At 42.0% G+C, this 24,558-nt stretch overlaps 1 protein-coding gene across 7 annotated transcripts in view; it reads right to left on the bottom strand.

The window, feature by feature from the left end:
- Nucleotides 1-23,961, bottom strand: part of NAXD (NAD(P)HX dehydratase) — a 50,808-nt gene extending 26,847 nt beyond the window's left edge. Inside the window, exons 1-7 of one of the 7 annotated variants that reach the window (XR_010355637.1) lie at nt 23,115-23,288; nt 21,887-22,467; nt 20,295-20,666; nt 16,770-16,920; nt 15,646-15,691; nt 13,932-14,020; nt 1,196-1,304 (exon numbers count right to left, since the gene is read on the bottom strand). Coding sequence is in view for 6 of the 7 variants with exons in the window: in XM_064407795.1 (XP_064263865.1) it covers nt 1,196-1,304; nt 13,932-14,020; nt 15,646-15,691; nt 16,770-16,920; nt 20,295-20,666; nt 21,887-22,467; nt 23,115-23,170 (1,404 nt within the window). In the remaining variant the exon portion in view is untranslated. Of the gene's footprint in view, nt 1-1,195; nt 1,305-13,931; nt 14,021-15,645; nt 15,692-16,769; nt 16,921-20,294; nt 20,667-21,886; nt 22,468-23,114; nt 23,289-23,693 lie in introns of those variants that run through there. The other 6 variants (XM_064407796.1, XM_064407797.1, XM_064407795.1 and 3 more) reach the window with 6 other exon arrangements.
- Between the last annotated feature and the right edge of the window lie 597 nt (nt 23,962-24,558).

Below are 24,558 nucleotides of genomic sequence, written 5' to 3'. Positions count from 1 at the left end.
GGAATTCTGACATAAAAGAAGCTTATCTTAGCTATTCTAAATGAACTCTTATTTTCTTTTGTTTAAAGTTGTTCTCCTTTAGGAAAAAAGCCCATCAAACTTATTTTTTTAGAAAAAACCAAAGAATTGTGTCAAGTATTTTTTCTGTAAAAAAAATTCTGAAAATAATGTTTTCAAAAAACTAATAAAATATGTTTAAATTTCTCAGTCATAATATAATTTGATTTCTTCATCACTTGTAACAAATTTATTTTATTTTCTAATCTTTATTACTTTTGCAACTCTTTATCATAATATATACATTTGCCGTCCAAAAAGAAAATTAAAGAAGCAAGAAACTCCAATAGCAACTTTCTCTAACAAAATCCTAGCAAAACTACCTTTCATAGTTTTCAAGGTATTCTAAACACTTGGATAGTATGGTCTCCAGTCTCTTGCCTGCTCTGTTTTGTGATTTCACTGTATAACTGTCACCATTTCTGTAAATTACATTAATTTCACTTGTTAGTGCCACTGACTAATTCAGTAATACTGGTCAGGAAAAAAAAAATTAACTTGTACAAAGTTAGATTGACATTAGACTGAAAGACACACTTTGAACGCACAAAGATGTGTTGACAGTAATACAAAACATCACTGGGAAGATGGTCCAAGTACATATTATTTAAAGTAAAAGACTATCTCATCTTCTGTTTGAGCTCTCCACTAAGGCTTGACAGAAAATAGGATTATCTCTTTATCCAAAGTAGAAATCTGCAACATTTTATAATTAAGAGTATTATTTCTTATAGCAAGAGGACCCAGTTCCTGTTCTTTGGTGCATCTGATACGAGCTGTCAAAAATTATGAACTCAAATCCATATTTATGTACTTACAGCACTGGTGCTTTGAACCTAAGAAAACACAGAGCCTTTTATCTAGATATGCCAACACCTGTTTCTTAATTCTTGACTTTGACAAGCTAAACAAAAGCAAATCAGAACAACCATACAGGTGCCTAAAATTCAGACTGAAGGTTACAGTTTAACAGTGAAGGCCATGGATAAAAACTGTAGTTGTCAGTCAACAATATTTTATTAAATTTGATATTTAGCAACCATAACAGAAAGAACATTTGTGTAATGATATCAAATATAGGAATGGTTAATACAATTCAACATGAAGACATAGGATAAAATGTCAGTATGCACATTACCTTAGCGTTCTCAAGCAGAACTTCATCTCTACCTAAGCCAGGTCCTATGACAACCGAGTGCAGCCGTGGTAACCACTTTTCCACCTCATGGACAGCATTGGGACTGTCACTACAGGGAAGAATGTGGGAAAAAAAAAGTTTTAAAAGGCTTCATTTTAGTATACTTAGAAACTGAGTTTAAGACACAAGATAGAAAGAAGTATTTTCTATCTTGACAGAGTCAGGCAATTTTATCCTCCAAACTACCAAGAATCTGTGACCCAGAAATACAGGAAATACAGAATGGCTTTCCAAATAGCTAAAATGAAAAATTTCTCTCCATTCATTCTTTAGGGGATACCACATAAAAATGAGGAAGTAACTGCAAGTATCCACTACAGCTGTTACAAAATAAAAAAATAAAATCCAAGCAGGAAACCAACAATTTTTAGTGTCTGTCACAATTCCCTATTTACTGCTTCTTTGCAGAGGTTATACCTTGGAGAGAGATCTACCATCTCGCAGGTATATATTGCAGCTTGCTGGAAATGATGCAATTGTTTATTACCCCACATGGCAGAATGATAAATCTACTCATATGCTTTTTTGTCAGTTGCTTCGTAAGAATTTGTTCCAACTGAATTACAGCCAAATTGTCCTCTTTCCCCAAAAGGCAACAGGAGAAACAAGCTATTCAGTATGGGCATTATCTGCTTATAATGCTTAAAATTTCTATGGCATTCTGTTTTTTGTCTACATTGGAAAAATGATGAGAAAATTCACTGCCAAATATAGCTGCCACAATACAGCATTCAGTCACTGACCAGAACTGTTTATTTTGTTCTGATCAGTTTTGTTGTGTAAATAGGTCAGAGTATTTTGAAAGCACTGCCCAGCATTTGCAGTTAATCCTTACTGACAGTATGGAGTGAAAATTTAGCCTCCCTCCCCCCCATCTCTGACATTGGTGACAACAATAAATGAACATCCTAACTGAAGCACGGGGGAATAAAGCTCCGTGTAGGCTGAGCAGGGGGGTACTGCCTCCCAGTACTGCTCGGATTATTGTGAATCTGCAATAGTCCAACAAAGCTGTATTATTACAGATGAAAGCCACTGCATGGTTTTCATAACCAACAGCTGTCCTGATGGGACGCAGCACTTGGGAACAAGTGTTTAGGTTGTGTCTGGCAGAATCAGCAAATTCCACAATGATTCCTGCAAGTGCCAGGCAGCAGCCCAAAGCTTTTGCAGCTGCAGGGAGCGAAGCATCCTGCTCAAGGGCGCAGGGATGTGGTGCCTGGCTGCAGCCCAGCGACCCCTCTGCTGACAAGAGCCGCCTCCCAAAGCCCAGAGGAGCCCTGTGCTGACACCACAAAACAGCTCTGTCAAAACAAGGCTGCTGGGTGGGAGTGACGACCCTGCAAGGGCAAGGGAGGCAGTGAACACGCACACAGGACATCGCTGTCCCTGGAGCAGTCCCTGTTTCAGCAAGCTGAACTTCTTCCATTTGAGCACTGCAGCTCCCTCCCTCCTCCTCTACCTCACATGGAAACCAACTTGACAACTGTTAAACAGCTCACTTTTTATTTATCTCTGTACAATCACCTATCAGTTCATGATGTAGATAGAGGCTGGAAATAAAAATTATTCAAGAAATAGATAAAGCACTATTAAAAAAAAAAAGAAGACAGGACTTTGATATGAGGTAGGTTGAACGTGTGAAAAACTGCCTGCAAACCAAACTCTAATAAAACATCATCATTTCTGAATGCAGACCACTCTTCTTTGTTTGCATACTGAACTTGTTTTATCTTTGAAGAGCAATATATATCTCAATATACATATATTTCTCAAATAAATATATCCATATACCACGTAGTTGTAAGAACACTGCAACTTCTAGATATATAAGGATGTCTGGACTCAACATACCTTTGGATAGTAGAAGCCAAATACATTAAAAAAAAGCTTAATTAAACATAAGCTAAGAATAGAGCCATAGGTAGTATCATAAATGCTCTGCTCGTCTACAAATAACTTATACAAATAATCTAACCATAAAAGTTTGTCAATTTATTTATATGCAGGATTGAAATAAGATAGTTTTGTCTAAAACTCAATTGATAATTGTGCACTTTTCAAAACAAAGCCGTCTCTTGGGAAATAAACAGTCCAATATTAAGCCACTCCTGCACACTTTGCCTCTGGTAATAATAAAAACCTACTGTGGAGCTTTTCATCTTCAAAGCATTTTACAAACATTATATTCAGCTACTTTCCAATGTCACATCAAGAAGCAATCCAAGATGTGAAGGGTCAAGAGATTAAAAATGGTGGTAATGACAACTACATTACAAAATCAGCTATAAAACCATGCTGTAAATAATTGATGGATTTTAAATCTTCATCAAGAAAGCAGGAAAATACAGTCTCACAACAGCATCATGCCAGCTTCACTTCAGGACACTGGATGCTCACAACAGCTGTGCTACACAGCTACAAACATTGTACCAACAGCCTGCTCCTACAGCTGCTCTGGAAGTGGAAGGGCTGTTGTGCTATCTACAGTTTATGTCCACACACACACATCAAACCAGTAGCATTTTAAAGCTAATAGGGTACAAATGATCAATAAGCAGCTTTCTTCAGGCAGGGTAAACCTTGAATGTTCCTGACCATGGGATTTAGCACAAAGGCAAAAATTCCTCTAGCTCTCACCAGTTACAGTCTACAAATGATGTTTGAACACATGCAGAAAAGCTCTCTGACTTTGAGATTAGATGGCCTCTGCACTCTCAGGCTCCAAAACAGACAAAGTTCAACCTGCCTGTTGGGCACAGTTCCTGGACCATGGTAATTCCTCATCAGTGGAAGAAATGGTTGGGAGAAGCTAACTGGCATGAATCAAAATCCTTGCTAAGGATCATTTGGATGATTTGCCTATACAAATAATTGTGCTTGGGTACTGAGGAATAAGTATTTAGTTTATCATTACAGAAAAAGTCAATGCATGTTCTTGTTTGCCTGTGGATCAAAACCACACAAAAATGTGTTTGGAAAAAACTCCTTTGGAGGCACCAGGACAGAATGCCACATCAGGTTCTCAGCTGCTCACCATGTCCTACACTCACACAGAGGACAGAGTCAGCTCCCTTTGTCACGTCATGCCAATTTCTCTGCCTGGTTACTAACCTGATCTCAAACACATCCTTTTACTTATCACCTCCACTGCCCAAGACATTGAAACAACTGAAATTAGCTCTGTATTTATAAAAGCCCCAACACCTCTCAAGAAAGATACGAGGTATGAAGAAGACTTCCCCTTGATCAAAAGAGATGCGATCTTCAAGCTTTGACAGAAATGAATGAAGTGAGCAAGAATCACCATTGTCTTTAGAGGTGCAGAGCCATATGATCTCCAACTTGATTATTTTCCAAAAGAGATATCATTAATGCAATATCCCCAACTCTAAAGCACAAAGCTAGTAATAATATAAAAAGGAGCAAGAAAATCTCTTAAGGCCAGGAGAAAACAGTATTTCAATTTCTGAGAAGAGAGTAAAAACCTTTAAGAGAGACTTTGATTAAATAAAAATCTGGTGTTTCTCAAAATAAAGCAAGTTTTTTTTTTTGGAAGGTGATAGGGAAAGACTTTGGGAACTAGTCTGGCTTTCCCCTAATGCAAAAATACAAACTCTGCACCATGGATATACACAACAGGAATAACTGGGAAGCTCAATCCTAGCAGTTACACCTGTAAACATGGAGTGTGAACTACAATACCATGGCGCAGATGTGTGCAAAAAAAGATTCTAGTGACAAAGCACATCAGGGAATAAATGGGGAATGCTACTGCCAGCTAATCACCAGGTGTTATGAGACATGCTATCAGATGCTGTTCTGATGAAAATCTACATTATGACAACTCACTGTTGTTCAATCAAACAACTAAGCAACACCTCTCCAAACTCCCAAACACTTCCTCAAAACCTTGTGTGCAAAGCAACCAATAAACCTCTGACTGCACATATTGAAGAACTATCACAGGGTAAACACATAAATAACAACTGCAAGACAACAGAATAACTAATAAGAAAAACTGAAGGAACTTTTGTAACTTGTGTCATATCTGTGAAGCTGTGTAGGTAAGAAAGAGTCTAAACCTAACGTCAGCAATCCTGGAATCAACTTCACAAATTATCCATTAGTCAGATCTAAAAAAACAAGCAAGCAGACGGAGGGGGCTACATGGAGGCACACGATGGAAAAGGACACCAGAGATGGGGTCTGATCAGCTTTCCTTGGCTGTTAATGAGAGGTAAGGAGAGGCTGAGATGACTGATGATGTCTTGGGAAGGCAAACACAACACCTTTATAATTTGCTGTCTCTGAAGCTGCTGGGCAGACAGGACCAGGGTATGGTGCTCAGTATCTTGCATGTTTATCTTTTTCCTCTTTTCTCTGCTTACAGAATATATTGAGGAAAGTACTTTCCCTGGCAAAATAGACAAGGATTCTTCAAATTAAACATCACTAAGTCTCTAAAATTGTGAGGACAAATTTTCTCTAAATTATTAGTGGCTTTAGGTAACTTCTGCCACATTAACCTCATGAAGTTCAAGGAGTGCAAGGTGCTGCACCTGGATTGGGCCAGTTCTAGATTTGAGTACAGACTGGGAGAAGCCATTGGGGACAGCCTTGAGGGGAAGAGCTAATAAAGAAAGAAGAACTAAGTTAAACTTTTTGCTCTTCAGAACTCTTCTATATTTCACTATGGCACAATAAAAATTGTCCTAAAACACAGTTCTGTAGACCTTCGTCTTAGGGAAAGCTTGATGTATTAATCTTTCCAAAAACAGACAAACAGACAAAAACTCATAACATTAAAAAAACAAACAAGAAATCCCCAACAAACACCAAAGACGGTGGCTACTGCCCTAGTATCACCCACAGTTCCCAAGCATCTTCTAGAGCTGTTTGTAAAAGATATCTGACAGGTGCCATCTGCTTGAAAGTCTGCTCTAGGCTGGTCACTGCCCAGAGTGGGGGGACACTTGACAGCTAGGACCTGAAACACCACTCCCATCCCTAATCCTCCGAAGAAATAAAATTTTGTTCTATGCTGCACTTTATTCAAAGACTGGCTTTTACCAAATCATCAAAAGCCACCAAGCAACAGCTTTAAATAATCATAGAAAGCTCTAAACACAGCAGCTTTCCCCATTCAGAATGAATGACAGCTTCTGTCGCTGCTTTCTGGAGGAGGGAAAGGAACAAGAGATAAGGTGCAGCCTTGTCAAATTTTACATGGAAACAAGAAAATGTGAAGCAAAGTCAGCAAGGGTATAACCAGGAGCTACAGAAATAGTAGATAAGCATGAATGACAGCACAAACAGGAGGCAGCAGGACTGCAGCTCTTCACATGGGTCTCAGGCAGAGCTGGTACCGCCTTAGCAATCAGAGATGTGGTTTGGACACCAGAAAATGCCAATCAGTGGGACCTCCTGCTAGAGAAGAACATGGGACAAAAGCAAGACTGCTGTCACCTGACTGACTATATGGCTCCTCTCTGGAGAGTACATTATTCAAATTCTGCTTGTTATCTGTACACACTTGGTATGACTGAGGCAACTCCAAATGCATTAAGTTGTACCACTGCACAAGGCTGTTTATGCAAACTCAGACAAAGCGACACTAAGGGGGCAGTTTCATAGCAAACCTACAGACTTCTCTTCAAAGATGGGAAAAAGTTTCTGATCTGAGGATGAAAGAGTTTCAGTTTTGTTTGTCCAAACGCTGCAGGTAATTATAATTAATGTGAATCAAATGTTAGACCTACTGACACTTGGAACTTTCATGTAATACAACATATCAAAAGAGCCAAAGATGGGACACAATTTGTAGCTCTAGAACTGAAGTAGATCTCTCAGAAAACTAATTGTTATCAATTGTGGTAAACCTTGGATGAGCTTTGTATTGGGAAAATAAGATAGGGAGTGAAATTATCCTGTAAAGGACGGGTCAAAGGAACGAAAAGCAAACCCAAACAACGCAAAAAAATGTTGAGCATAAAATTAAACTAATTCTCTATTCTAAAAGTGGCTGTATTTGCCAACATTTAAATAATCTTTCTCGTAAATTAATGCCAAATTTCCAGAAGCCCAAGGGCTTCAGGCAGCCTCTTTCAGTCCCATGAACAGAACTGGAAATAACAGCTTCCAGAGAAGCTCATTGAGCTTATTATCAACTCTTGTGTCTCTCACCAAGCACCTCAGTCAGGTAGAGCAAATCACAAAGACAACACAATGGCATGAAGCTGTCTGGATGCAATTAGAGAACAAAAAGAGAAACATTTATTAAATTAGGATTAGCATATTAAAATACCCCCCCCCCAAGTTTGGAATACAAAAGGGTCATTTTCATCTAACAGGCTGTTTAAATCGTTAAGTTGTATACAATCTGTAAACACTGTATAGACAATACATATTTTCCAGCTACAATTTGATTAAATAACAGAAAAGAAAATGAAAGAGAAATAAAGACCTTGATGAGAGAGGGATTGAATTCTATTCAAATCTTCTTTTCCAGACATTGAGTACATTAATTTAGACGCCAGAAGTGAACCTGGTAGGCTTCTTCTATTAGCAGCAGCAAGAACAGCAACCCATTATCCAGGAGAAGCAGTGGTATCACAAGTTCATAGGAAGGGGCTACTCTCAATGTGCAGATACCAGAGCTTTTACTTGCTCCCTATTCTACCTTCAAGGCAGTAAAAGCTTGAATGACCTATTGAGGCAAACATTTAGAAAAAAAATGCCATATTGACCACATCGTTGTTTTGGGCTTTGTTTCATAATGACAATGACTGAAAGTGTTTTCCATGGCTGCTGCTTGGACACCAGACACTCACTTGGGTATCAGATGTTCTGCTGCATTAGGAATTAGGGTGGTCACACTCTAGAGGCATTGGAGCCAACAACAGCCTCTCTAACAATGAGCCCAAATGCACCACACAAATGGGATCACCTCTCTTAAGCAGAGCAGAGCCCCCTGCATCCCCTCCTCTCCCCAAAGGAGAAGAAGCTGTTGCCTGACTGTTTGCTGAGACTTCTCACCCAGCCAAGACTACAGTGCTGAAAGTCAACCTTACCTAGCCTTGTAAAGATACTACAGCTACCAACACAATCATTTTATGACCTGCACTTAGATATATACCAATACTTAAATCAGTTGTAGTTTGTTTTGATCTCAACCACATTACCCGTGTGTATTATGACAATCCTCTCCAAAAACATAATGATAACCAAATGTCTTGACCCCCTGTTTTCAGAGTTCATGGAAGTGGTCTTGACCCATTATAACTCCTGTGAACTGAATTGATAAATACAATCTGGCTAATATTTTTCAAATGGACAGCAATCAACCAAACTTGTGACTTTAAAAGCCATAGACAGAAGATGACAATGAAATTTCCCTCAGAAAGGAACACATTTAAAATAATAGTTGCATACCCAGAAGGCTAGAGTACTTCCAGTCAGCTGTGGACACATGAGAAGACAGAACAGGTCTCAGCCTAAGTATCTGCTTTGCTTATTGTCATCTGGAGAAAAAAAAAGTGGGGATCCTAAAACCTTCAAAAATAAACCCCAGGGATGCCTGCCTTCACTCAAACTCAAGGAAGATTGAAAACCAAAGAAATTTGATCCTGGTTTCAAATCACAGCAGTATGGCAAGCATTCAGGAAGATAAATTGGGCCAGATCTAACTGGAGCACATCTCTTTCTGACATATCAGAAAGCAGCAAGGACAGCAGCACTCCCTGCAGCAATGCTAAAAATCTTTGGCTACTTCTCACACTTTGAGGAGGTGACAAAACCTCTGCTGGAATCACATGGGATCTCTGCAATTACAGGAAGGAAAGGGACTGTAGCACAGGGTGAATACACCTCCCTGCTTTTATTCACTCTGCAACACAGCAAAGAAGGAGCAGATTTTTGCCAAGAAAGCTGGACACAGAAAACAGGCCCATAAGCAAGTTTTGGCCACGGCATTGCATGACAGAACAAGAAAGAGTTTAAATATATAAATTGTTTAAGTCAGCACATAGAAACTGACCTTTGTCTCCCGCTAAGTACTTAAGAAAAAAACCCTGAACTTTCTCATGTGATTCCTAGCCAGGCTGATGTCTAAATGAGGCTTTGGAAGAAAGAACACAAAGTTTATATCTTCCTTCACCTTCTCTGCAGGTGTAATAGTGATCCAGCAGCCAAGTCACCTGTGAGACATCTTTTTGATTGTTGGAGGGATCTCTGTTTATCCCCTGACTTTCCCTGGTGACAGCAACTCTGCACTTCTTCCAGCAGCTGATCCAAAAGTGAGGTTAGTGCCAGCATTACACCAAAGTAGTGTTTAATAGCTATCCTTAGCTAACACAACTGAAATGTATGAGCGTCCTCCCACACCGCATCGATGCTTTTGCACCTCCTCTCCACGTAATAAATTACAGGAGACCAAAAATACCGAGCTTTTTGTTGGGCCTTTTATAAGAGATTTGGCACTGGTTCAGAGTACTCAAGTAACTTAGCAGGGCCTCAACTACCCATGATTCATTTTCATGATTTTTTCAAATGCTCAAAACATAGACAAAATTCAATACAACTAGGTAAAATATGTTCCAGAAACCCTGATCTTCATTGAGTTTCTTCATTAAAAGTAATTGGCCTGCAGAAACAGTCCAGCCTCAGGAGTATTTTCTTCCCAATTACTCTTATTTCAAACTCAAAAGAATAATCTTTTCCAAAATGCAACCCAAAACCTCAACTCTGCAATTAACTGTAAGACTTCAAGTAATTCTCACAATCTTTCCTAGTGCACACAAACCCAAAGATATAACCAGATAAGAGAAAAGTTTTAGTTCTAAATCCATGCCTTGTTCAAGGGTGGGTTTTTTGGTGGGTAATGTAAAATTACATCACCTCTTTGGCACCACAAGAAATTAATGACCTCATTCTGCTTCTCTGATAAAACCCTGGAGATCAAGGAGTATACTGACTGTTGATTTCACAAACTGTCTGATACCCAGCTTACAAGGGGGCTACTCAGTAGTATCTGGCTCTTTTCTGGCCTACAGAGAAGAAAATCTCTGTACAATTATGAAAAGTCCCTGCAAAAGGGGAAAATAGCACAATAGATTTATTCTCCCTTCTTTTAACATACAGCCACCCGGGTTCCTACAGCTCATTCAGCTCTGTGATCACTTGCCTACCAGGACAGGGTAAGCTAACCCAGATATCCAAGAAGTCTATTCAACCTGATCTGAGCCAGGCTACTAACATGGCAAATATAAAAAAGCTGCTGAAAACTCTTCTCTAGAAAGCATGAAGGAAGTGTGCACACATCTACAGCAAAAATCCACACACAGAACACCTGCAATAAAACTTATTAAAATGCCAAAGCTAGGCTTTGTCTTGCCTATATTTGTGAAGCATTCACAGTAGGAGCACATTAGCTGACAGAACAGGAAAACACAGCACAAACCTGAGGTAGCAGTGACAAGATCAAGGAGACAAGATGTCACCAAGACTGGGTATATTCCACTATTCGAAAGACCCCAACTTCTGCAACGCACATTTTTTGCTTCTCCGCAGGAAAGCAAAAAGTCAGACATCAATATTATTGAACTGGTTAGCTGGTAAATTTTTGAATAATATCAGGCTGTTGTGGAAGGGGCCATAATGCATTTGACAGAATCTCTGAATAAAAAGGAAAAGTTACTATTGATAATATTGACTATTCCCAGCCCCTAGACACTCTGCTTTCATTATTCTGCTCAGGTAGTGAGGACATAGAGCCAGGTGCTGAAGCTTCATTTTTCCAGATCCCAGGCTGCCACATGCAGTCCCAGCTCTCACATTCACTTAGAGGGAATGAAGTCAAGAAACAAAAACCACAGAGAGGATGGCACTATGGGTGTCCCCAGCATGGAATGTCACACCAAAAGGATTCCCAGGATTGACTACATCTGAAGTCACATGGAATTGCCCTGGCAATGCTGGAAGATGGATGTTCATTTTCATAACTCCTTCTGCAATCCTGCTCAATGATTCTCACATAACATTCTCTGCATCCTTCAAGTGACAAGTGATTGCCAAAGACCTGAAACGCCCCGGTCCAACTTCTAACTCTCTCATGCCTTCACCAGTCATACTGGCAAAGATCCACAACAGCAGCTCTAATGAGCCAGAAGAGCCTGAGCATCCAGAGAGGGCAAGAAGAGAGTATTTTCTTCCCTTGAGGTGATCCCCTGTGAGGTGAAGGCAGTAGAGAAAGCAGTGGCAGCTAAGATAAAATGTCAGACTCCCAGCAGTACAAAATGGCAGCTGAACCCTGGCCAAGTGCCAAGCTGCTCAAACAGGGAGTTGAGTACACGGGGCCATAATTATGATTAGCATAATAAGAGAGTGGTACAACAGCTACCTAGTTACTCTGAGGGGTCATGGAGAAATCATAACAAAGCAGAGTTTTAAGGAGAGACACAAAAGAAAACAATGCCATAGCTGCTCGTGGGTTTTACCCGGAGGTTCCTCCATGCGTGAAGCGCGGCCCGGGAGAAAGCACAAAGACTGTTTAGGAGATCAGGCTCTGAATCAGGAGCAGCCGGCCGTGCCCGCGGAACTCAAACAGCTCCACAACACATAAAGGATCATATGAAAAGTGTGACACTGAACACAAAGGACCTCACAAGAAAAATAGGCTGTTAGTGTAAATTTCAATAAAACCTGCGCTAAGTAGAGTCAATCAAGATTTCTTTCTTTTCTAACCAGAAAAGACTGTTTTCTCTTTCCCTCTGTCCTGGTTTGAGAATGAAGCAGAAGATATAAAAATATGAGAAAATTCAATAAATAAAATCTGAACACTTAGACATTTGCATTTTTTTCATTTTGAATGTCACGTACACAGTATTTAGAGATCCACTTCATCATGCAATTAGCCCAGCTGTCTGCATGAAATTAATCAGTTTTATTAAAAATATTAAATACTGAGTCACAGACTTAAAAGATACATGCATATGAAAATCTGTAGATTAACTATACTGGGTACGTCTCAAGGAACTCATAGACAGAGCAGAAGTTTAAAATCAAAAGTTCTCTTGGCAGGTAGAAAGATCAGAGTTTTTACTGAAATCTAAATCCCACAGAAGACACTGAGAATCTGTATACAAAAAAAATTCCCACTCTTACTTAGCAGGCCTGTTCTGGTCCTTCATGAACAGAAAGTTTACTGTTAACCCTGTTTTCAGCTCCCTTTTCCTCTGTGCTGCTTCCATTTCTCCTATTAACGTTTTCCATGACCAGACATCAAGAACCACCGAGTACACAAACCAAGCTTTTCCCAAGGCAAGGTCAACTTGTTACCATACAAGATGACCATCTGCTGTACCTCAAGTGAAATACATCCAGAAAACCCCAAGTTAAATGTTAATATCGCCATTAGGCTTCTCCATTGCATTTGCTATCATATGATATCAGACAGAACATCAACAGAAGAGATGCTTTTTAGACCGAAGAGGCAAACTGTCATACTGGTAAAAACCCTACCCATCTCTCCCTTGCTTTCAAACATCATTTTTATTTGGTCTGAAATCCATAAAGTTATGGGTTTCTTCTACCTTTGCGGAGAGGGGGAAAAAGCAGCCAACACAACACAACCCTGTTTAACTGCCTTCCTTCTAAGCACCTCTGTCTCCAGCGAGAGGAATGAAACCCACCTTCAGAACACAATAAACTTACGACTTCCAGCCACAGGCATTCCCATAAGGAAGACCACATTCTTGTTCTCAGACACCAAAATATTCCTGCTGTCATAAATCCTTCCTGACAGCAATATCTGACAAACATGTTTTTAAATTATGCTTTTCCTACCCTCATCACAGCTTTGCTATGTACACCAGCAGACTGTGACACGCACTGGTGCGAGCTAAACTCACACCTAAGGCACACATCTTAATTTCAATTTGCAGTGCTCATTGCAAACCATCATAACACCTAATTGAAACAAATTTATCCCATGAAAGTTCATTAATCAGTAACACATTTCAGAACAAAAATTCAGAGAAGCACACACACAGATTTTCCCAATCAGAGGACAGTCACTTATTAAACTTTTCATCTTCTTGTTAATTAAACCCTTATTTTATATAATTTTGGAACATCTATTTATTCTGAAGAACAGGTGTGTATTTCAAGCAACATACTCATGAAGAAAAAAGGAGAATTAGCATCTCTCTTGCCTTGCAATTTTACCTAGGTGTCTATATACACAGCAGTGAGAGGCAAACAGACACACTACTATTAAATACTATCAGGGCTGAAGAAGCAAGAGAACACACTCCATTTGCCTTTCAAATGCAGATTGCAAAATGCTGACTTGTAGTAATTTGTAGCTCTGGATCTTGCTACTGTTCACCGGGAAATGCATTACAATCACAGAACAGGTCAGAAAGAAGCAGAAAGAAAGATCTCTGCTTTTAAAAACTTGTACTTAGACAGACATGAAAAGAAATTCACAGCTGACTGTCCCATATTAAATATTAAACTAGTCATAATGAAAGGATAAAGCCTGGAGTTTTTGTAATCTCCAGCTCATCCATCCAGTAACTCAGCAAAAGAAATAACAAAGTAATCAACTATCAGACTGAAATATTAAAACTAGTAAGCCTGACTAGCTCATTTAAACAAAACATAAATCACTTACAGAACTGGATGAACAATCAGCTCTGGACTATATGATTTGATTACTGTTGCTGCATCTTTGGTACAAAACACGTGGGATAAATCTGCACCCTAAAAAAGAAAATTTGCAAACAGTATTATCAAATTTATATTTAATGATAACAACTTTATCATTCCAAAGATTACTCAACTAATAATTCAACTGAATTCTTTCTTCTTGATAATTTAAACAAATTTTATTATGTTTCTTCTATTTTAGCATAGACTAGTATGAAATGTTCTGTTATTTTTGTATCTAACTTCCAATATATTTTTTTTCTGTTTCTCACTAACAGGATGACTGAAAACACAACTCTCAAATTTTTATTCACTTGAGAAATGTTTCTCATCCATAGATAAGCAAAGAATACAATGTCTCATGTACAAAAGAACACAGATGAACATGAGTAAAACTACTTAAGAAAGTCATAATACTACTGTAACATACTTGCATATAGCTATGGTGAGCCATGCTTACATTTCTAGTCCTACCATTTTTACTCAATGAGCCAAATTCATACACGAAAAAGGCTGGCACAATTTCAGCAACACACCCTATGTTAAATAAACATTAAAGCTGAAGAGTTGAGACTCAAGCTTGTGCTACTATCTCAAAAAATCAGAATACACATAAAATTATGTAAGCAGTGACCAGACCAGTGATCTTGTATTGGTCACGCATACTGAAATTTCCCATTATCAAGGAGTGTCTTCTCTGCTTTACTGCTATACATTGAACAGTTCAAGCCACTCTGACTTGTTTATGTGCAGGTGTAACAGTCTGAAATCAACTGACTTCAGTAAGGAACCTCCTACTATTGCTACTGGACTTCCACATAGTGGACAGAAAGCTGAGTGGTTAAATATTATCATTTCAGTTTCAAATCTTTAAGGGTTTGAGGGAAAAAGTGGTTGGAAATATCTGGGATGGTTGCCTACACATTGAGAGAAATCTTCAAAAAGAAAAACACACAATGAGCTGAAAGTACTGACAAACTATACACAGCTTTCTGAAAATCAGATGTATCATGCAAGCATGACTTGTTCACATTTGTGTGTTTACATACACCCTGTATTTATGTAGTCTGTTTAGCCATTCAATGTGTCAATAAAATAAGGAAGTTCATGCTTCTAGAAAAAAAAGCTTAGAAAATACTTCTGCTGAAGACTAGAATGCAAATAAAATAGGCTATGAGAAATTACATGGAATTCCACCTCCAATCTTTAAACTTACTGCATGTAAGAATTTTACTAGGCTAAAGTTTTAAGTTTTGAAAGAAAGTTATTTCATTCAACATAGTTAACTATCAGGTCCAGAAAAAAAATCTGAAGAACTCACAATAGCACAAAAACATAACTAAACAATAACCTAAGGTTATTTTATTGTTCACTTTTGGAGCAAACATTCCATCAAGACTTGAAATTTCCTATCCAACTCCCTGAAATTGTCAAACTTTGGACATATTTCTAACCTCACCTTACATAGAGAAAGGAAACACAGTGAATGAAACACAGTAAGTGACACATTTACAAAGTATTTCTACAAATTCTGAACTAAGGATTTTCTTTGCTTAAGAGAAGACCTTCTAGAGCTCAAAGTTCATGTGCACTACACAATGAATGATATTTTAAAAATTACACCTAGGCAACAGAAATCATAAAAAGTTCATTTTGGACTTGTAAAGAGGAACACGTACCACTTTGAGAGCTGTAATTGCAGCAAAATATGGTGCTCCAGTGTATCTAAAATGAAATAAAATTTAGGTTAGGAACCACAGTAATGAGATTAGATAATGATCTTGTATAGAAATATTTACACAGATCACGCCATAAACCAGCAAAATTTTCTCAAGTAAAAGAGGTAAAACTTCAGAGACAAACAAACAAGAGCCAAAAACTGTTTGCAAGCTAAATATGGGATCTGTGACCTGGATCAATCCCATCTGGTTTTACATGCTTAACTAAAGTGCCTAAACTGTGATTCCAGTTGTCCTAAATTCTCTTTATAAAGACTGAAGAGAGAGATATGAACACAATTGCTCTCCAAAGGAGCTTACTTCAACCAGGAGGTAAGAACCTATGACCATTAGCTTCTAACTCCTGGCTATTTGACCCAGCTACAAGACAGCACCTTTTTGCTCTTTATGAAATGTTTATTCACAGCAGATGTCCAACAGTAGATCTCTCATACAGGAGAAAGATGTCACCTCTCTTTCAAAAGAGGAAAATGAAAAGAAGGAAGGTGTAGTGGCTCCTTTAAAGTACTGTGGCCAATATTGTTTCTAGGTCAATACAGCATTTAACTGATTTATGCAGTATAAATTTAATGATTTATGCAGTATCCCTGAAATAGGATATTTCCATTACTTCAGTACGTAAAGCAAGGCATTGACAGAATCCACTAAACACCAATATTTATCAAAATAAAAAGCACACAAGAAAACATAGCATAAGAAAATAGAAACACAGTTCCCACAAAGGCAAAAAATCAGATGTGCCACTGTCTTACCTACTTATTCTAAAATCTCACCATGCAATGGGAAAAGACTAACACTGAAAGCAGAGTTTGGTGGTCAAAAAAGACAGAGAAGGTAGACACAAACAGCATTTTAAGTTCCCATAGCATTCAGTATAAAAATTTTGCAACATATCTGCAAGGTACCATGTTCTTTCCTAAGTATGCATGGTCATGATGATGGAGTACTAAACCACAGTTTTCCAGAGAGCTTTAAGTGTAAGGTGAGTTTGAATGGCTTCTCCAAGCAGTTATGAAATCCTGATGCTTTATCAGAAGCAAAAATCAAATTTCTATTTAACTTACTCTCGACATCCTCCAACAATGCCTATACGACCATCTTGACCTTTATGCTTTTTCCCTGTTAGAGGAGGGATAACATTGCGCACCAGCTGAAAAATATTCTCCATATCCTTCAGAGTGTGTGTTCTGTGCAGTGAAAAAGACCTCTCTATAACTGAAAAGAAGAAAATAAGTGTTACTTCAAAGAATGTTCTTTCTTAAACTACTGCCAAGCATTTCTTTTAAGCACTCATGTACACTAATAAAACTACACAAAGATACACGAAGTGACATACTTCTAAAATCCAACTGCTTTGTCACTTAAAGGCCTTTAGAACGGTGAGTAACTAGGGAAGGTGATAATTATAAAAATGCATTCAGGGTCTGATGAAGAGAATATTTGCACTGACTGTTCACAGTTCTAATTTAGGGCTCAGGTACAGAAAGAAGCAACAACCCAGAATAGTTACATGAACGTTTTGTAACTAGAAATACCTTCTTAGTTCAGCCTGAAATCAGTTCCATAATTAATCTCAACTGAAATAGGAACACTTAGTAAGGACTGAACACATCCACAGAGCAAGCACAAAGCAACTGAAACCAAATTTTAAATGGACACCCTACCTTTTATTTCGCTTCCCCTTAAAGACTTGCACCTCTTAGCAGAATCAGGGCCTAGCTCACTGCTTTTTTATTTTGGTAGGCGGTTACAAAGCATAGTGAAAGTCTTTCTGCAAAACTCTAATCCAACGCACTAGATGCAAACATCACAAATATCACACAAAGATCATTTTTAGCTATAATACATCTCCAGATCTCTGATGCAAAGCTACATGTCAAGCCACATACTAAAACAACTGCACACTCAGTAAGCTATATATCAAATGACTCTTCCAAAAGGCTACAAAAATTTAGAAGGAAAAATTACTTCAACAATCACAACTAGAAAGAACTGAAACATTTACCTAACATGGGAAAAATGTGAAGATCACTACTTCTCTCAACAATGCGTTAACTATAAACTGCAACAAATACACTAAAAGAGCAAGTTTTTAAAAGCTCCTCATTACCAGTAAAATTTTGCTCAGAAGAGTGGCTTATTTGAATGCTAATATGAGCGTCCTAGACCACAGCCATGCTTACTTTCTTTTTTACAGATCTTCTAAAAGCTTTCAAGAACTGCTACACATATATAACATAATTATGTAGAAAATAACTCCCATGATACTCCTTACTTTCAGCTGCACACAACTCAATAACCCCAACCCACAACTCCAAAATACAGAGAGGAGGAAAAAGAAGGGAAAAAAAATTCTGTTCCAGAAGTACTGGGCAAATTAAAGGGGAAAAAATGTAATAAACAAGAAAATTACAAATCTGCGTGCTATCAGCAAAATACAGTTTTTTTCTCTATCTTTCACAGAATCTAAACCAGACATATTAATCTTCAGTAATAGTATGTTTTAGTCTTCAATAATGATAAATACTCTCGGCTGATCTTTTGCTTTTGAATACAGGCATCCCAGTCTTACTGAGAAATAATTAAAAAAGGGGGGTAAAAAAAGAAAGGAATTAAAATAAAAGAAAAAACCCACTACCTGTTTTGGATTACAGCCAAAATAGCATTGCAGTGACCCAAAGGAGAACAAAATCCTTATCTACTCTGAAAATAGGGCAGATTATTTTCTTTAAATCACACTTCACACACCTGCTGGTTTTCAACCACACAAGAATATTACTTATTAGCTTGGAACCCTTAAACTGCAGTGTTGCTAAGATGGCCTTGTGTTAATTCGCTGCTGGTTCTTGTTCACATGTGAATATAAAATGACTACATAATAAATAGAGAGAAAGCAGAGAATTATGCAAAAAGCCATTCTTAATTTAGCCATACTCTACCTACAGAATCACTATGGCACATTCAGCTCTTAACAAATTAAATCTTAATTCCTTAAAAGATGTGTTGCCTGAAGCATTATGCTCACATTTTAGCATAAACACTTTTTTACACTCTTGCCAATTAGAAGATTAGAATCTCAAATTCCTCTTGCTACAGTTAAATAAATAAAATGCATTTTTGCATAGTGCAATATGCCTGTACACCTGTATGATGAAATCCAAAAAGAAAAATTGAACCTGTTTCAGGTTGCTACACATAATTAAACTTTCCAGGAAAAAACTTTCAGAAGTAATGGTAAGGCCTTGTAGGTACCTTCACCCCAGTCTAGAACCTTAAATAATTTCCTATGGGGTTTTCTAAAGCACACCAATTTCCGTAATTTTAGAAGTGAAACACTGTATCCATTCACATCCCATAATCTATCTGCAAAAGTCTGTTGCCACCTGGAAATCCTATACACCAACTATCCCCTCAAGAAACACAACCAGATCTGCCAGCCTAAACCCTCAACAGGCCTAACCACCCAGCATTTTACAGGGAAACAATAACTAACACACTCCTGAGAGGCAAGGGCCTCTCAGGACTCAGGGAATGCCCCTTAGGATCTGGCATGCCAGATTATTATTCAACACTGATGCCGCCTGGTTCCCTTTTTTTTTCCCCTCTTTTCGAACTACACTTTTTTCCTTCCAAGCAGTGTAAAATTCAGAATTAGAAGAGAATAACACTTTTTGCATTTCCATGTGGCAGGCTACAATCACTAAGCCCCCAATCTGACCCTAGTTCCAGCACTGATGGAATATCCCCGATTTCCTCCTGCCCATGCAGTCTACCTCCAGGTACAAAGAGACCAAGACAAAGGTAAATGCCACAGGCACACAGATCTCAAGGAGTTTGTTAATGATTGCTACCATCAGCTTCTGGCCCACACATGAGGTACAGAAGGAAGAGTTTGTGCATAAATACCAATTCTTGAGATATTGCTTTGTCTTTTTCTTTAAAGTAAATTCAGATGCCCATAGAATTTATAGAGCTCGTGTAGGAAAAAAAAAAAAAAGCAAATATTTTCATCTTCTATTACACCTACTACAATAATACAATATTTAATTTATAAGTTCCAGAATTTTGTTGTAAAGAAATTTATTTTAAAGAAGCTAGACCTTAACATCTGATGACTTCAGTGTAGGAAAAACTCCACTCTTTTCCCAGCCCTAAAAAAACACATACACAGCCTTAACTTCATATACTGGGTTATGCTTGATAACTTCAAGCAAAACAGCAGCAATATTTCTGCTACAGAGTAACTAACGCTTCCAGATTGCTTCCAGCAACTCTCCTACTTGCCTTTTACATATATAACTTCTCCTCGCTTCAGTGTACAGAGACGTGAATGTGGCAAGAAGTTCCCAAGGTTTACAGGGTTCAAAAGGTATAATTTTGCTCATGAAAATCTGTTATAACTAATGTACCTGTATTAAATAACCAGTACAATAATGATTTAATTTCATTCCACATCAGACAAACACCTTCACCACAGGATTAAATAATTCCAATTAGCTTTTATTTTCAAAAGCTGCTTACTACCAGTGCTTTCACACAGAAGTTTTAAAAAGTACCCTAGTTTTTATTTATGCTGTAGAAGGAAGTACCTATCGGTGGAGAAAGTGTTGCTGTCATAGCATTATAATTAAAGTTATCCGCATATGAACGGTGGTTTGTTCTCCGAGGTGGACTTGTTGGTATAGACTGTGACCTTTGTGATACAGTAGAAGAAATTCCAGCCAACATCTGTCCCAACATCTGTAACATCTGGAGTTCTCGAGCATGCTCAGCTTCCCGACGCTTGTCCTCGATTTTGAGCCTCTGCTCTTCAAATCTGTAAAATTTCTCATCTGTATCCATGCTCTGCTGCAGAAATTTTTCCATCATTTTATCCAATGTCAAATTGGTATGGCGTTTTTTTGATCTTTTGGGCTGATTGAGAGGTGGGGTAATGGTTGGAGCACTGACTTCTTTAAAGCCTAAAGCAAGGAAAGAATCTATTATTTTTCTGATGAAAAACAATTTTCTAAGAGGAAAGCAGCAAAAAAATCTCCCTACAAGATGTGACCTAACGTCTCACAAAGCATTAGGTTACACTTTCTCAATGTGAACTGTATTTACGTGAGATAAATAGTACTTCTTTCAGAGTACCAAAGCAAATCCACAAACTTCTACCAAGTTGCAAGGGTAACACAAAAATCACAGAGCCATTTTTTAATTGTTGTAGTGCTAAACTTCAACAATAGGAGTATTTTTCATTTTCTAAAAAGGTTTAAGTGAAGGTTATTAAATAGTATAGCCTCATTTGTCTATTGCAGATAATCACATTAATCTAAACTGAGTTTCAGTCTGTTGGCATTCTAGATTTGCATTTCAAAAGAACATTAGTGTAAACAACTCTTTGATGGGGTTTAAATGTAAAAAGAAGGTTGCTTAAACGTCAACCAATTGGCTGATGCTTAAGTGATGTCAACTTCTGAAGACAGGTTCATGTTTGTATTAAACAACCTGCAAACCTGCATTAATCCAGATTGAAAACAAACAAGCAGCATTTCCCCAGCACCTCCACAATACAAATGTGGAGGGTAAAGAACGCACAGGGAAAGGACGGCTTTATCAAAGTGCTGTTTCTGTCCGCAAGCCCGGTAAAGTTAGAAACATTGTTTCTGAATTAACCCGTGCAATTTATTATGTGAAAGCTCTCCCCTAGTAGCTTTCTGGCCCAGCTGCAACAATAAGGAGATTTTTCAGGTATTATCGTCATCACCGTTTTAATACCGATTAGCAAACTGCACTCAGTCTGCAAGGAACGGGAAAACACTCCAGCGAGAAGGATGCTTATTTTCTTGTTCAATGCTACCTGACACTTTGTCTCGATAATCTCCGCGCTAGTTTTCCCATTGACAAATACCGATTAAAACTCACTAGGGTCCCTGTCTGCAGCGTCTCCCCTCCCCGGTATGCAGCATTTCCAGCAGCGGCAGCAGCCCGCTCCCCAGTTCACAGGGACGCGCAAGGTGCAAGAGCGGGGGGAAGCACGGGCGGGTTTCGGAGCGCGAAGGACGGGGCAGGAGGCAGCAGCATAAGGCAGAAGCCGCTCAGAAGCGCGCTAGCTGCGGAGAAGCGCCGGCAGCCGGGCTGCGAGAGCCCGCGGGGCGAGGGGAGCACACCCGGCGCCGGGAGCCCGCAGGCTACTCACCGTCACCCGGCGGCACGGGGATGGCGAAGGGCGGGCACTCCACCTTGATGGGGTGGTCGGCGTAGGAAGAGCACTCGCCGGAATCCTCGGTGAAGTTGTCCCGGGGGGACTCCGGCCCGGCGTCCTCGTCCAGCTCGGCGTCCAGCTCGCGGCTGTTGTGCGGCGTGCCCGGCGTGGGCGGCGCGGCCAGCGGCCCCGCGGGCGGCGGGGCGCCGTCGGGCGGCGGGGCCAGCGGCTCGGGGGCGCCGTCGGGCCCCCCCCGGCAGCTGAGGATCCGGTCCATCTCGTCGTAGTACTTGCATATCTTGCGGGCGTGCCCGTTCTTCTTCAGCCCGTCCCGGGCCTGGTAGTACTGCCGCTTGAGGCCCTTGATGCGGATGCGGCACTGCTCGGGGGTGCGCTCGAAGCCCAGCTCGGCCAGGCGGCACGCCACGTCCCGGTACACATGGCTGTTCCGAAAGTTGCCGTCCAGCGCCGACTGCACGTCCGCCTCGCCCCAGATCTCCAGAAGCGCCCGCGTCTCCAGATCCGACCACAGGAAGCCCCGCGTGTTCGTAATCATCCTTGGCCGGCCGGGGTCACTGCAATGGCCGCGCACCGGGGAGAGGGAAGGAGGGAGGGAGGGAGAGAGGGAGGGAGGGACGGAGGGGGCGGAGGAGGGCGGCGGGGAGGAGGGAGGGGGTTTAATGCCCGCACGCGGCTCTCCCAGGGGGCGCCTACGCCAGCCCCGGCGGCCGCGGTGCGGCGGGAAGCGGCGGGGAGCCGGGCCCCGGGACCCGCATCCCGGGCCGCCGCCGCTCGCAGCCCGCACGCACGCAAACAAAACTTTCCAGGCGCCGCTCTGTGCGGCGGCCACCTGCAACAAGAGGGGTAGTGAGGTGGCAAAAAAAAAAAAAAAAAGGAAAAAGGAAAAAAGCCTCTTCCCCTTGACTCGCCCTCTCCGAAAACGATGATGGTAAATAAATAAACAAGCAGGCAGCCGGCGTGGAGCCGCGGTGCTCGCCTCCCCCCCTCTCAGGCAGTCATTCGTGCGCTGCCGCTCCCCCGCCCCGGGCTCCGCTGGGAGCGACAGGACGACGGCGCTGGCTGGACCTGGAGGCTCTGCTCATCACAGTGCGCCTGCCTCCCTCCCTTCCTTCTCCTCCCTCCCTCCCCGCCGCAGTGGAGCGCGATCCCTACACGCACACACCCCCACACACAAGGCGCTGCAGCTCCGCTCGGCGCCTACCTCACCCCCGCGCACCGCCGTGCCGGGCCGCGCCGCGCCAGCGCGGGCAGCGACATCGCTGCGCCCTGGCCGCCGTGTCAGCGAGCCCGCGGCGGGCGGGCTCCCCCCGCACCCCGCACCGGCGCACACACGCGCGGCAGCGCTGCCCCTGCAGGCCGCCGCGACAGCCGCGCCGCAGCCGGCGCCGCCCGCAGGCCCGCGGGGACCCGGCAGCCGCTGCCCCTGGCAGACCCTGCGGCGGGGCTGGGGGTCGGGTCTGCGAGCGCTTCCCCCGCCCCCGGCCGTCCCTCCGCGGAGCAGGTGAGCGGCCCGGCCGGCCCCCGCGGCAGGCGGGGGTGGGCTGCATCCCGCTGGGCCCCGCTGCCGCCCCTTCGCTGCGGTTTCGCTCTCCGGCAGCAGCGTCACGAGGCCGCCGCCGCCTCCGTCCCGCCTCGGCCCAGCCCCCGGCCGGGCTGCTCGGCCCGGCGACCTTTCCTTCCGTGCGGAGCGCGCACCGGCCCGACCGCCCGCGGGCTCCGGCAGCACCCGGCGCCCACCCGGCCCCGCCTCCCGCCCGGGCCGGCGCTCGGAGGTTTGTACCTTCGTCACGCCGCAGCCAGAGGGCCGCGGCCAGGGCGGCCAGGGCGATGACAGCGGCCCGTCCCCACATGCTGGCGGGGACAAGGCAGGGCCGCTCCGCTCTTACCTCGGCACAGCGCGGGGCTCCGCACACCCGCTGCCCAGCGCGCACAACTCATCGGCGCGGCTTCCGCCTCCGCTCCGCGCCGGCGGGGCCGGGCCGGGCTCCGCGGGCGGGCGGGCGCGCCCTCCCGGCACCGCTCCGCGCCTCCCCGCGGGCCGCCCGCGCCCCGCGCAGCCACCGGCGGGCGGGGCCGCCGCCGAGCGTGTGTGTTAGCGCCCGGGAGGGGAGAGCTTGGAGAGCCTGGCCCGGCCAAAGCCCGGCGCTTCAGGGCTGGCTTCCCGGCCCTTTAATTGGCAGCTGTTATAAACTCCCAGGAATTTACCATTTATTGTTTCACGCTCTTCCCATCCCTCACTTCGCCAGGTGTTTCTGAGAAAACTCCTCATTTTCAAGTGTGATTTGCTTCTAAGGTGCTATTTCTTGCTCAGATACATCATTTTGCCCTATACACAGCACTTGCCCTATACTGCGCTGGTGAGGCCACACCTCAAGTACTGTGTCCAGTTCTGGGCTTCTCAGTCCACAAAGGACACTTGAGGTGCTGGAGCAAGTCCAGAGAAAGGAAACAAAGCTGGTCTGGAACACTAGTCCTGAGAGGAGCAGGTGAGGAAGCTGGTGCTGTTTAACCTGGAGAAAAGGAGGATCAAGAGACCTTATCACTTTACAACTATCTGAAAGAAGGCTCTAGTCACATGGGGTAACCAGTGACAAGACAAGAGGACGCAGTCTTACGCTGGGCCAGGGGGTTGTATGTTGTACATT

This window comes from Passer domesticus, chromosome 2 (assembly GCF_036417665.1).
Source record: "Passer domesticus isolate bPasDom1 chromosome 2, bPasDom1.hap1, whole genome shotgun sequence".
NCBI classification, from domain to species: Eukaryota; Metazoa; Chordata; class Aves; order Passeriformes; family Passeridae; genus Passer; species Passer domesticus.
This window is presented reverse-complemented; position numbering and strand designations above follow the sequence as displayed.